The sequence below is a fragment of the Lactuca saligna genome, chromosome 8 (genome assembly GCF_052625555.1).
Source record: "Lactuca saligna cultivar CGN05327 chromosome 8, ASM5262555v1, whole genome shotgun sequence".
NCBI classification, from domain to species: Eukaryota; Viridiplantae; Streptophyta; class Magnoliopsida; order Asterales; family Asteraceae; genus Lactuca; species Lactuca saligna.
The window spans coordinates 24,567,834-24,581,858 of record NC_136424.1 but is presented as its reverse complement, the minus strand read 5'-3'; the positions used below and the strand labels follow the sequence as shown (position 1 = coordinate 24,581,858).

The window sequence follows — 14,025 nt, the reverse complement described above, 5'->3', positions numbered from 1 at the left end:
TGGGTTAATCCTTACCCACAAGTTAGCAAATCTTGGACCAAAAACCCTCAAAAGAGGTCATAAATAGATTTAAGAAGAGGATGATCAAGTTTGAGGCTTTATTACCAGAAAAGGCAACTAAAGGGATGAAACTTCTGGATCTACAGTCTTTCTCTTGAGTCCTCCAACTTCTTCTTCTTCCACAAGCTTCAAAATGCACAAACAACACTCAAAAGTGGCTCACATACTCAAAAAGCACTCTAGGGTTTCGTAGTTGGGGGTTTCGGAAAAGGAGGTTGCAAATGAGGATAAGGGGCGGGGATTAAGGTGTTTGAATAGGGTGCAAAAACTTGAAATTAGGGTTTCACCCTGACTGAGCTACTCGCTAGTCAAGAGCTTGACTCGTCGAGTAGACAACTTAAACTCTGCGCATAGTTTGCCTTCTACTCGATGACTTAGGGCTACCAACTCGTCGAGTCCTTCTCTCAAAATAAATAAATAATTAAATTAAATGCATACCAGGGAACCAGGCGTTACAATAGTAGTTCCAGACTACAGTCCGATGTCGGGTGGGGCCCGATGTAGATTTATATGCTTTTCTGAATTTCGATCCGATGCTAGGGTGGTCCTAAGGAAAGTTTGTATGCTTGATGTCTGTGTGATTCTTGCACGTGTTGTACTTGTATGTTTTTGGACTTCGGTTCGATGTCGGGGCGGTCCCAAGGAATGTTAGTATGCTTCCGGACTATGGTACGATGCCGGGCGGGGCCCGGGGAATGTTTAGATGTTAATGATATATGCTTAGGCATATGTGTATTATTTGTTTGTGTTCAAATGTATTCCGAGATATGCTCGATGTCGGGCGGGGCCCAATGTTGAATAAGGTGTGATGACGGGCGGGGCCCGATGTCGGGAAAGCCGATGTCAAGTCTGACTCGATGTAGCAGGGGCGGGGCCCAAGATATGTTTATGTGATAGGTATATGGTATGTGGTAGTTGGGGAGGTGCTTACAGTTTTCAGTTTTGTTTTCAAGTATTTCCACTAGCAAGGGGAAGAGCTCGGGATGACTGCATAACACACACCATAGTTTTTTGCTTGAGAGGAGTTACTTTGATTTTGACATATGATTTGTTTACGTTGACAAATATTATGATATTTTGAGATACATGGTTTTATGACTTTTATGTGATGTATGATATTGATGGTTTTTACTAATGAATTAAAACGAAATTTTTGGGCTATGTTTTTAGTATGTTTCAACATCCTTATCTATCCTCATCAAGTATATGACTTTGAGGGAGAGTGTTAGTGTATCACACATTGGTGCAACACTATCTTATAAATGATTATGAGCGTGTTCGACAAAACAAACTGGTAGCAGGTCGTTTGTAGTAGGTAGCATATAGCTTGTAACTTGTAGCTTTTTGTTAAACGCTACATGAAGTAACATTTGGATTTGGTGCGTTTTGTTTAAACTAAATGTTAGAAGTTTGTAGCGCCAAACGAGACTTTCTGTTCAAAATGGAACGTTTTGTCAAACGCTAGAAGCTATAAACTCTCACACATTCCGTGTCGAACATGCCCTATATATGTTTGAGCCTCCATTCTCTCTACAATGATTCTTTTGGAGAGACAGTTTTATGCTCCACATATATTAGCAGTATGGACGAGTAAACTTTTTTCCGCAACACTGACGTTAATTGAATACCACAACATATTGTTAAACATTGTTATTGATGACTCCTTAGTCATGATTATTCCACACTAATTAAGATCGTCTCAAACTTGCTTGATATTGTACTCTCTGGATTCCATAAAAGAACTTAGTCATCTACAAAATCAACGATTTTGTCCCTAAATTTTGATTATATCCTAAGCCTTATTTGGATCTAGTCTCCTCTCCCAACTTTTTTGGAAACACCTCCTAGGTTGTTCTTAAAGAACAAGTGTCACAAATTTGTCATTACCATCTTTCTCAATCTTCATTCTCAAATGTCTTAAATATTTAGACATCCTAATTGTTGTTTTGGTAAAGAGCAAAACTAAGTATTCACAATGGTTAATCATCTATATTACTTATTATTTTTGTCGCATAACAACTTTTTTAACAAATACATATTCATTCCTATTTATTTGAAAATTTTATTAGGACTCATGTCTAGTTTATTTGTCAAACACGTATGATATTTATCATTGATCAAATAAGTAATTTTAATAAATAGAAAATGAATGAAATATATTTTTAGTTTTGTTTTTTATGTTTAACAAAATAGTTTAATCAGTCAAATAACAAAAGTTTAAAATTTACAAGTCAATTAAGGGGGCTAATGAGAATAATATTTGAGATAATGGTTAACATGTCATTATTGAATATATTTAAGAGATCTAGGAAAATATAAGTTGTTCGAATTAGTAAAATCGAATTATAAATTAATCCATTAAGATTGAATATAAATTTAATTTGGATCTAATTAATGATTTAAAAATCATTATCAAATTGGATTTACTTAATACCAAATTTTCTTTTAATATTTAAGAAAAGGGAAAGATCGTATTTGTTATTACCAATATCTACTCATCTATTCTTCCTTAAAACCCGACCCGTTTTAAACTCCAAAACCCTTGGTCAAATATAAAGGCACAAGGTCGCACAGTATGTTATCCCCTGCACTTCCAAACCCTAGCCGAACCAGAGGTCATCAGAAAACTTCATGGTAAGATAACACAATCATCAAATCCACAACTCCATTAACGATTCCCATTTTAAACTTATTGCTATCTGTGAATTTTATTATTCAAAAAAGTTTACATCTCTTTGCTTTTTTAGGCGCCAAAGAAGGAGAAAGCACCCCCACCGTCATCCAAACCCGCCAAGTCCGGCGGTGGAAAGCAGAAGAAGAAGGTCAATATTCGATTATCCACATTTCATGTGTTCTGATTATGTTGCATACGATCGGTTAGCCTGATCGCGCATTTGCTTAGTTATTTGTGTTTTTAATCTTTTCCGTTTCTGCTATTAGGGTTTCGATATACAAATCGAAGACATTTATTTAACATTATGTAGTATAGGGCTTGTGATATGTTACTAAGTAGTCAACTGCAAATTCTGTAATCAATTTACATTTTCTCCTTTTTGATCTTAACATTGTTTATGAATTGAATTGGGTTTACAGAAATGGAGCAAGGGAAAGCAAAAGGAAAAGGTGAACAACATGGTTCTATTTGATAAGGCGACATATGACAAGCTTCTTTCTGAAGCTCCAAAGTTCAAGCTCATCACTCCTTCAATCTTGTCAGACAGATTAAGGGTACAGCTATATACTTCAAAAAACAAATGCTTCTCTAATCATTCATTAAATCATCTGTGGGTTAATACACTTTGATTTGTTATAGATTAATGGGTCATTAGCAAGGAAGGCAATCAAGGATTTGATGGCAAGAGGTGCTATTAGGATGGTATCTGCTCATGCTAGCCAACAAATCTATACCAGGGCTACCAATACTTGAGAGGATTACATGCTATTCATGTTTTGTTGTCTTTCTGTTTACCTAGTATTTTGTTTTTCAGAATTAAGAGCTTAATCCTTGGCTATACTGCTTTTAAAAATTAAATTTGAATTGGTTGGAATTGTATGGGATTTGATAATCAATTATTGGCAACACAAACTTTTCCAGCAACTGAATCTTTTTATTCATCTCTTCATTGATTTAGTTTTGTTTTACACCATGTTCTCCAGTTTTCCCTTTCAAGAAAGCAAGAAAATTGTGTTATTTGTTTTTTAATGAGGGAAATGGAAAGAAAGAAACGTTCTTAAATAGGGAAAGGAAAGGAAAGGAAAGTAGAACCTTTGTTTCTTTGAAATCTATCCACCCAAATGTGAGATGATTGGGAGGTGAACCCATTTCCTTTCCTCACTTTTCCTTTCGACCTTTCCTTCAATTTTAAACTTGGGAGTAGAAGGCTAAAACGACCAAGGCTAAACATTACATTTATATCCATTAAATTTTAACTGGTTTTAAACAGGAAATGAAAAGATAAAGGTAAAAATTACATTTATATCAACTAAGACGACTAAACCGTTTAGCTAATAGAAATAACGATTTCTTCTAATATTTTTTTATGGAAAAAAACCAATAGTTAAGAAAATCCCTCAACTAAACACCTATTTGTCACAGGTAATGAGAAATCTTAGAGGGTTCTATGAAATGGTCAAAATCACCTCCTGAAAATTGTATTTGTTATCCGTTATACAATTTCTTAGTGGACTTTATCATTTGATTGTTTTTATGTTTTACATTCCTCGCCAAGAAACAGGGCCTTTTGTTATGTTGTGTTAAACCATTAATCGATGACATGATGCCATAAAAAACGAAATTGAGGTGAAGTTGATATTTGAATTCATGTTTGTGTCGTTGTGAAAACATAAAACCATGTTGTGGTGTGTTTGTGTTCACAATTCAACACAAGCCTTACAATATTAACATGTGTTGTATTTTTTTTGTTTGTTTGTCTTGTTTCTACGATGATATAAATAGTCAAATGATTATTTTATATTATCTTCGTTGATTTTAATTGGGTTAGTTTCGTGTTAGTAAACCAAAACATGGCATCGTTATGATGTGTCATATTTGTATTATATAAGAGCGATCGGTATGTGCCATCTCGTCCTCGTTATGGCCGATGTGGCGAAGGCATAATGCCGTTGTAACAAGCCCAACACCGCCCCCTTGCTCGTTGCTTCTTGTTATGGTGCATCTTGTCTTTGTTACCACAGGGTGAAATAGGTAGAAAATGACAGTCGTGCAATGGACCGTTTGACAACGGTCAAATTGTAAATTAAAAAAAAAAACTTTTACCCTTTAGCTTTTATATAAATACAACATATTAACCTATTTTTTACACCTTTCTCGCCTTCTCTCTATATTCTATAAAATTTATACTTTCGTAACCAAAAATATAATCAAAACTCAAACACCCCTCAATCAAACCCAAACACAACCTTGTCTCTCAGATTTGCCGGTTACGGAAATTATTTCAACATTTTATCTTCTCAAGGATCACCACAAATCTCATACCAAGGAGCATCTTTCAATCCCGCTGTACCATCGCTGCAATTTCCTAATTCATCTAACCTCCAACAAAATCCATTTGGCCAATACCCAAATTTGCAACAAAATATTTTCTCGACTTTCTCTTCAATGCAACAACCAATCACTCAACCATCACCGCCAACACAACCATCGGTTGAAACACAAACGGGAGGTAGTAGGAGAGGGAAAGGAAAAGCGAAAGGAAGAGGGAAAGGGAAAACTATAGCGGTTAAAACGGAAAGTGAGGAAGTTTTACAATGGTGGATACCAGAGGAGGAATATGCTCTGATGGCAGCATGGTGTACTACTTCAAAAGACGAACTCCACGGTAATGGTATGATGAAAAGTGCATATTGGTGGGCGGTGCTCAAAAAATTCAACGCTATTTTGAAGAAAAAACCGTATTGCAATACGGACATGCTAAATAGTAAATGGAGTCAAATAACTAAGCGGTGCACAAAATTCAATGGTATTTACACTAGACTTCAGGCGCAACAACAGAGTGGAGCAAACGACTTTGATTTTTTCAAATCTGCAAAAGAACAATATCATGTTGAAATGGGACATGTGTTCGAGTTCGAGAAGTTGTGAGAGTTGCTGCAAGTGGATCCAAGGTGGAATAAAACTTCTACATCGTCGGAAGTTAAATCAAAAAGGTCTCGAAATTCGAGCTCGGTCGACGTGTCAGACGTACGGACTCACATTGACCTAAACGCTGACACCAATGATATATCGGATGATATCGAGGAGATCTCCCCACGACGACGACCGCCATGAGGCGACAAAGCGAGGCACGTTGCAAAGGCATACGGAGGAGGTTGAGGCGAAAACAAAAGATGTGGCGGAAATGAAAGTGAAAATCGATGAGCACAATTTATTACAAAAAAAAAAAGAGTTGAAACGTCGCCACTTGGAGTTTTTAGAAAGGCATGCACGGGAGAAGCAAGAGCAATAAAAGAGAGAACTAATGACACAACAGTTGTATATTTTTCGAACTAGCGATGAAGGTTTGTCATCTCAAGATCTAGCAGTGGTACAAACGATGAATGATCAAACTAGTAAAAAATATTTGGGTTAATTAAGATTAGTAGTAAAATATTATGATTTTATGTTTAATTTAGATGCTATTTGGGTTAATTAGGAAGAGGAAAAAATGTTATCTTTAAAATCAATGGTTTTTTATTATAATCTTAATTTTAGTTTCTAAAATTTGTTTCTTTTTTATTTTTTTAAATATTATGTTTTATAAAAATATATTTGTTTAATTAATTAATAAAAACACAAAAAAGAAAAAAAAACAAACTGAAAAAAAAATATATATATAAAAATATGACATGGAAAATATTAATGTTATAACATGAAAACTATTTTTTTGTTTGGTGTTATAACACCATTGTTTATGCTTATGTGACATATCAGGTGACATCAAATTTGTATTATGCTCACATCTAATAGTCTAAAAAAAAGTTATATTGCCGAAGATAAAAAGTAATAACAGTGTTTTTCTGATTTGATATCCCTAACTGTGACATTCGTTTTTGATTCTAAACGTTGTTTTTATGTTTTATTTTCGCATTGCGAAATGGGCCTTAGAAATAGATTTTATAGTGGTTACAATTTCTCGGTAGATCTCTAAGGGTGCGTTTAGTTGGTAGGAAAGGAATGAAATTTGAGGGAAAAAAATTTCAATTCCTTCGAATTCATGCGTTTGGTTGGACTTTGAGAGGAGAAAAGGATTCCTAAATGAAATAAACTTTCCACCATATGGAGGAAAGTGAGTTCCATCCAAAAGTTGGATGGAAAACATTCTTTTTCATCAAGGAAAGTGGCAGATTACAAAAATACCTCGTGTACTTATCAGAAAACCCACCACCACTATCACTAACCACCACCATTGACGCCCCACCGACCACCAGCACCAGCACCACCATTGCCGCCACAACCAATACCACCGTTGTTGCTGCCACCGCCGCCACAACCACCGACCACCATTACCACCGCCATGACCACCACTCACAACCACCGTTGCCGCCGCCACTGCCTGCGACGCCACCACCAACTACCATTATCGCCGTTACCACCGTTGCCACCGCAACCGACCACCACCACCCACCACTACCACCGTCGCCATTGTTGCCACCACCTCCACGACCATTATCCACCACAACTACTAATATCATTACCCACCACCACCGCCGCTGCCACCACCACCACTAATAACATTACCACCACCGTCGAAATTTTACTGTTTTTATAATTTTCATAATGTAATTTTACATATAAGTTAGAAAACAATGTAACATTAAGCAAAACAAGTAAAAGGGTAATCATGTCATTTTACATGAATTCCAATTTCATTTCCTGCGAACTAAACAAATTCTGGAATTAATTCAAATTCTATTTCCTACCAACCAAATAGCATATGAAATTGGATTCAAATTTCTGACAGATTCATTTTGCAATTCCAATTCAAATTCCTTCGGTAACATTCTGCGAACCAAACAACACCTAAAAAATGGTATGCCTATTGCAAAATGCTTTAGTGTAACACCATGTTATTTTTCTCTAAATAATATCGTTTTTTCTTTTACATTCCCCGATGTAAAACGAGCTCTTAAAAATAAGCAATGGCCGCATCATTTCTCATTTAGAATTCTAAATAACAATTTTGTTATTACACTAGATGGAAAATACCATCATCCGTAATACAAGACGTGAAGATTACTTGTACATCTAATGTGGAACTTGGTTGAGAGAAATGCAAATTCAAGATCAATAAAGAAGATAATATAACATGATTCAATAAAATGAAACACACAAACTATACCGTATGGAAAATTGTTTTCTTTTTTTATTAAATTTCAATGGATATAAACTCAAATCGGGGGACAAAACACAACATACCCGATAAAAATCAAATGCAGTAAATCATAAAAAAATAAATTTATGTTGATTACTTGATCGTACTAATAGTTAAATATAAAAAAATATGTACCATAAAGCAATAATACTTAATTGTACTTACTTTATGTGTTTCAAAATTGATATATATTTCTTGAAAACTAAATAAAGTAAAAGAAAATTCTTAACTAAAATCATAAACACCAACATAAACAATTAAAAAAAAAAAAAAAATACAAAAATAACCATTTACACTAGTGACATTACAAAAATAGCCAAAAAAATCAAAATTACAAAATTAGCCAACGATTTCACAGATGGAGATGCCTCATCTGTGAAATGAGCATTTCATCTGCGAATGTACAAGCACCTAAAGCACAGCTGTGTTTTAGGTGCTTGTACATTCACAGGTGCTTTTAATTTTTTTTTTTTTTAATTTTTTTCTGTATATATAGGGGTAAAATCGCAGATGGAATAGGTCCATCTGCGATTTACTCTCACTTTATCTGTGAAATTGTGGTTTTTTTTTGTGTATATATATTTTTTTAGTTTGACTACAAAATGAATTGGTTTGACTGAGAAAGTAAAACAATCTACAAAACTTTTTATATAGCAACATGATTTCGTAGTCAAACCAATTCATTTCATAGTCAAACTAAAAATTAAAAAAAAATACAAAAAAACCACAATTTCGCAGATAGAGTGAGAGTAAATCGCAGATGGACCTATTCCATCTGCGATTTTACCCCTATATATACAGAAAAAAATTAAAAAAAAAAATTAAAAGCACTTGCGAATGTACAAGCACCTAAAGCACAGCTGTGCTTTAGGTGCTTGTACATTCGCAGATGAGGTGCTCATTTCGCAGATGGGGCATCTTCATCTGTGAAATCGTTGGTTAATTTTGTAATTTCGATTTTTTTTTTGGCTATTTTTGTAATGCCATTAGTGTAAATGGCTATTTTTGTCATTTTCTCTTAAAAAAACCTAATGTGGCAAATGGGAAGAAACTCCGGACACAACCTTCGATAAGTAATTAATTAAAAAGATAATTTTAATCATCTACCAAAAAGAAAGAAATATAAATATTACGTGTGAGAGTCTTAAAAGCAAAAGCAAAAGAAACTAACCCCCATATCAAGATGCCCCAAATCAAGACGGAAAGTGCGCAGCGGTGGCCAGTGGTTGTGGATGAGGCACGACGACAACTAAGGTGAGAGCCGGCAGTGTCGATGTTATCCGATGAAAGGCAATGCTTCTTCAGATATCTCACTTTATTAAATTTTCACTTTGTGAAGTTGTTTACATCGTTTGATATTTTAATTTTTCCTTTTTCTATTGTCTGCAACCTCTTTCTCTTCTATTTTAACTCCTATTTTATCTCATTGATTCTAACAGATCACTATATTACATAAGATTTTCTTTAATTTTCTCACTTTTATGAGGGTGAATACATATATCTAATCTTAAATGACATATTATTCTGAACATGTATTTGGTCTCTTAATCCCTATTGATTACATTGCCTTAAAAACTTTGTTGCCTATTTTCAAAATCATGGGAGGGGACTTTATTCTCAAATAACTTGTTATCTTAATTTTTTTGGTTTGGTAATAATAGTCTTAAAACCAAGGGGGCCATGACCCCTCTTGGCCCCTAAAGACATCCGCCACTGATTGTATACTAATGGTTAATCCATTAAATGACTAACAAGACACTCACTTTATTTTGACTATTCTTATTAACCCATGCATTTGAAATGCTCTAACATGTCATATATATCTGTTAAAATCAATAGAAATACATCATAAATGTTTGTAAAATAAAGATTTAAAGAGAGTTACTTGAAGGAAGCACACATGTAAGAATTAGTACAAAGTCCCGTTGTACTCGTATAAGGAAACAAAGCCATGGGTCGATTCGGTGGCAACTTAGGAACCTCCGTCTCAAAACAAACATACTCCACCACCTCCGCCATACTCGGCCGCCCCTTACTCTCCTTCAAGGTGCACAACAACCCGATGTCCACAACCCGAATTGCCTGATCCATGTTCAACACCGAACTCATCTTCTGATCCACCACTTTGTCCTTCTCATTCATCTCATGCATGTTCCAAGCCCATTCCAACAGATCCAAGTCTGACCTTTCATATTTAGATTCAGATTGTGACATGTCAGAATCAGATATGTACCTCTTTCTGCCAGCCACAACCTCCAACACAAACACCCCAAATGCAAAAACATCTGTCGGCAGACTCACTGTCTCCTCGAACCGACTAGATTCTGTACCCGACATCACGAACCCGAAATCGCCAAGCAAGGCTCGGAAACTTACATCGATAAATACACTATTTGTATTAACATTTTTGTGAGCTAGTTTTTGTGAATGGAGGTAGCTCAATGCTTGTGCAACGTCACGCACCACCTTGAGTCGCCGGCTCCATGGCAAGATACCGATTCCATAAAGCCAATCATCGAAGGTCCCATTTTGCACACAGTCATACACCACCATGGTCTCTTGGTGGTCAAAGCACCACCCTCTAATTGCCACTAGATTAGGGTGACGTAACTTGCTCATTGCCTTTATCTCTTTACCCACGCGCCGCCGGTTAATCCCATGAGACTTAAAATACTCCACAGAGAACCGCTTCACCGCCACGTGGCACCCGTTCGATAAAGTACCCCTATATGTATCACTTCTTTCATCACTCGCCACCTTGTGTAAATCGTCGAAACACCGAGTCGCCGATGAAACCTCCGTAATAGTAAACCGCCGTGGTTTGTTAGGAGGGCGAGGGCGTTCTTTCACCGCCAGCAGCATGGCCAACTCCCCGCTCTTTCGCTTCCGGTTGTAGTATAAACTCACCAAAGCTACAACTACAAGGAAAACCACTGTCATGAAAATAAAGAAACCGTTCAGATTGTTTCTCCCACCGCCGTTGCCATTGTCGACTGTGATTTTGCTTTCGCAGGTTTCCGGCGAGGGTACGCGAAGAGAAGCTTGACTACTTGAGGTAAAATTCCATGACAAGACGTTATGAATTTGAGTAAAGTTTCCTGTAGAAGCTGAGAATCCAACGAACATGTACTCTTTCAAGAAATCTGATATATCAACGCGGCCGGAAAACACGGGTTTTGAAGGATATCCAACGCTGTCGGAACCTAACCGGATGTCCAAGAAACGGTTTTGGCCATGGTAATGAACCCAAGCTCTGTGAATTTCACCATCCTTCAAGTTAATACCAAACTCCGATACATTAATGGTGATTGTCGAAACAATGGAACCCAAATTGATTCCCAGATGGTTGTCGTTAGGGTCACCAAATTGTACGTTTTCTATGGTGTCAAATTCGATCCCAACAGCTTTATATTGTTCATCACAAGCATCATTTAGCATGCCTAGCCATGGCCCAGGTCGTCCCACCGTGAACTCATCAGGTGTTATCATGAATGTAAAACCGCTTCCACCGTCACCGCCGCCACCATCTCCTCCACCAGAAGATACGTTTGTTGGTGTAGTTTCAATCTGAAACGCAAAAGTCGTTTGGAAGGAAGCTGGGGTTCGCGTTATGGGATCAAAAACACGAACAGGATAAGCATAAACAGCACGACCAACTAAGTGCTTCAGATCATCGACGCCGTCTTTCTGGGTGGTGTCCGGTATCTGAATCCGACCTTTTTTGTCCACGACGGAGCTCCCCAGCAGCATGAGATCATGAACAGTTCTCGGGGTATTGAAATCAGGGAAAAATAAGTGTTTTGTAACATTGATTACTATTCCGTCATGATCAGTTGATTCAGCATAGACGAATAAGAAGAAGATGATGAATGCTATCAAGTTCATAGTTGGAAGAAAGAGAGAGATATTAGAAGCCATTGGAGAAGAAGGAAGGTTTGATTTGGTTTGGATGATGTGATGGAACTTGTAACTAATATTTAAGTGAGTGTTTGTAAATGATAGAGATGTCCATTGTGATGAGGTTGTGGTGGTGGGTACATCGATGGAGGAGGATGTGGTTATTTTCGCTTCGGGTGATAAATAAGACAAAAAGATCGATCCAGTACTTCCCTTTTCTCCATAAACACGACAATTATTTGTGGACCACGTTTTAAATTAATATTCTATTCCATATGTTTTCTAGAGGGTTAAAAAGTTGCAACAAAAAATACAGGTAAAAAGAAAACAGGTCGCATGAGTTAGGTGCACAGTAGAATCGGGCCAGTCGGCTTTTCCGGCCCGATTTGGACCAAGTTGGGTTAATTTGTTTAACTGGGCCGGGCTTTAACCCATTTTCCCAGGCTTTATTGGATGGGCTGGGCAGCTTTTGTTGTTTTGTCTGAATTCTCTTGGAACTTGTTACAATTTCTTTGAAACTTTCGAAGTGGAGTTAACATTCAACGTTTAAGGGGCATTTTGGGAAGTTTGCAATTTCGAATGTTGATATTAAGCAGGTGGATTGTGAATTTATGATGTGTTTTTTTCATCCTTCATCCTACAATTATCTCTAAATTTTTTACTACGTATTTGCAGTCGTTTGTTTAGTATTTTCGTTAAAAACCTTTTCATATTGTCCTTTATAAAATGGTCATCGAAGGTTCATCAAGCTATGCTCAAACAAGTAACAAGATTCTTAACAAAAGACAACCAGACATGATATTTAACAAAATTTTGATTACGTACAAAAAGATGATGGCAAATTTGATACCTAAAAATTCCTTAATTTCCCTGTGTTTATTCAAACTAAACATGTAACATGTTACAAAACAAATTTGATAGTTTTCTTGAGTCATTTTACACTCAAATTAGGTCACCAAGTTAGATAAAAATCTCCACATAAAAGAAAATAAAAATTAGAAACTAATTTGTGATAGATTGTATTAAGAACCTCATCGCAAAACAAGATAAAACAAACCCCAACAAAATGCATAGAACAGAACATAGCAAGGCAGGATAGTATGATAGATCAAGTGTATGAAAATAGAATGAAAAAACCATTTTACTTGCATTATTCTATTTGTATTAAATTGACCAACAATTTATTATTATTATTATTAATATATCATTGACTATGTGCATATAATTGATGATGTGAAGTCTAGGTAGGTTGGGAACGAGTTATCGCTGTAAAAACATAGTTAATTATATAATACAACATAACAAGAAAATTGTTATTCAATTGGATACATTTAATTTAGTAATTTAAAGATCAAAAATAAAAATGTTATTCGTTGCTATTTTATAACATTTTTCCTTGACATTAAATTTTAGTAGTTTGAAGTTCATTTTTATTATTCTTGACTCTTGACTAAAATGTCTAGGAGTGGCCTTGGTTCTCCAAAGTCTAATACACATATATTACGAGAGGCTGACGAGAAAGTCCATGTAATATTTTAAAATTGTTCAACGGAATTCAATGCATGCATACGTAATATCGATTAATATATATCACCCACATTTAAACCGCGGTCGATATTGTCATATACGTGAACTTGACCATTTTGCCTTTGAAACTTCCAAGATCATCCCCTACACCTTCAATCACACATAAATAATCTGTTGCCCATTTCATATATTCCCCATACCCTCATCCACCCCTCACACACACACACAAAGAAAGTAAACTCAATGAATCCACAACCCCAAATTCAGAATTCGATAACTACCTCTTCTATGGATGCACAAGATCACAATCAAGATCTTCATCTTAATCTTGATAATGGCAACAATCTTGATCTTGATCTTGATGATGAGCACAACAATAACACCAACAATCTTGATCATGATCTTCATAATGACAACAATCTTGATCTTGATGATGAACACAACATTAACACCGACAATCTTGATCTTGATCATGAAACGGATGGTGATGATCTTGATGCAGATGACAATGACATGAACGGAGAAAACATGCAGAGTTATGAACAGAACCCTCTTTATTGTACGGATAACAATCCACCGGAGTCGTTTTCAATCTGCCAGGCGAAAGTGGCAGACTGGCTGGAGCACCACACATTCATCGAGCGCAAGGCGTCTGTGAAGTTCGCCGTCG

At 36.1% G+C, this 14,025-nt stretch overlaps 2 protein-coding genes across 2 annotated transcripts; one reads left to right on the top strand and one right to left on the bottom strand.

Moving 5' to 3' along the window:
- Nucleotides 1-2,591: 2,591 nt before the first annotated feature.
- LOC145013187 (small ribosomal subunit protein eS25) lies at nt 2,592-3,658 on the top strand. The gene is made up of 4 exons (XM_078971991.1): nt 2,592-2,694; nt 2,808-2,882; nt 3,154-3,288; nt 3,374-3,658. The coding sequence occupies exons 1-4, from the start codon at nt 2,692-2,694 to the stop codon at nt 3,485-3,487; spliced, it is 327 nt and encodes a 108-aa protein (XP_078828117.1). The 5' UTR covers nt 2,592-2,691; the 3' UTR covers nt 3,488-3,658.
- A 6,095-nt stretch (nt 3,659-9,753) lies between these two features.
- On the bottom strand, nt 9,754-11,954 carry LOC145011198 (putative L-type lectin-domain containing receptor kinase S.7). Its single transcript, XM_078969858.1, has one exon. It carries the CDS (start codon nt 11,847-11,849, stop codon nt 9,813-9,815), a length of 2,037 nt encoding a protein of 678 aa, XP_078825984.1. The 5' UTR covers nt 11,850-11,954; the 3' UTR covers nt 9,754-9,812.
- Nucleotides 11,955-14,025: the final 2,071 nt, after the last annotated feature.

What these genes read in the sequence shown, in the direction of transcription:
- LOC145013187 (XM_078971991.1), top strand. An exon ending in GTGGAAAGCAGAAGAAGAAG is followed by an intron (nt 2,883 to 3,153) that starts GTCAATATTCGA and finishes TTGGGTTTACAG; the next exon opens with AAATGGAGCAAGGGAAAGCA. An exon ending in TCTTGTCAGACAGATTAAGG is followed by an intron (nt 3,289 to 3,373) that starts GTACAGCTATAT and finishes GATTTGTTATAG; the next exon opens with ATTAATGGGTCATTAGCAAG.
- LOC145011198 (XM_078969858.1), bottom strand. Translation starts at nt 11,849, where the DNA reads ATGGCTTCTAATATCTCTCTCTTTCTTCCAACTATGAACTTGATAGCA.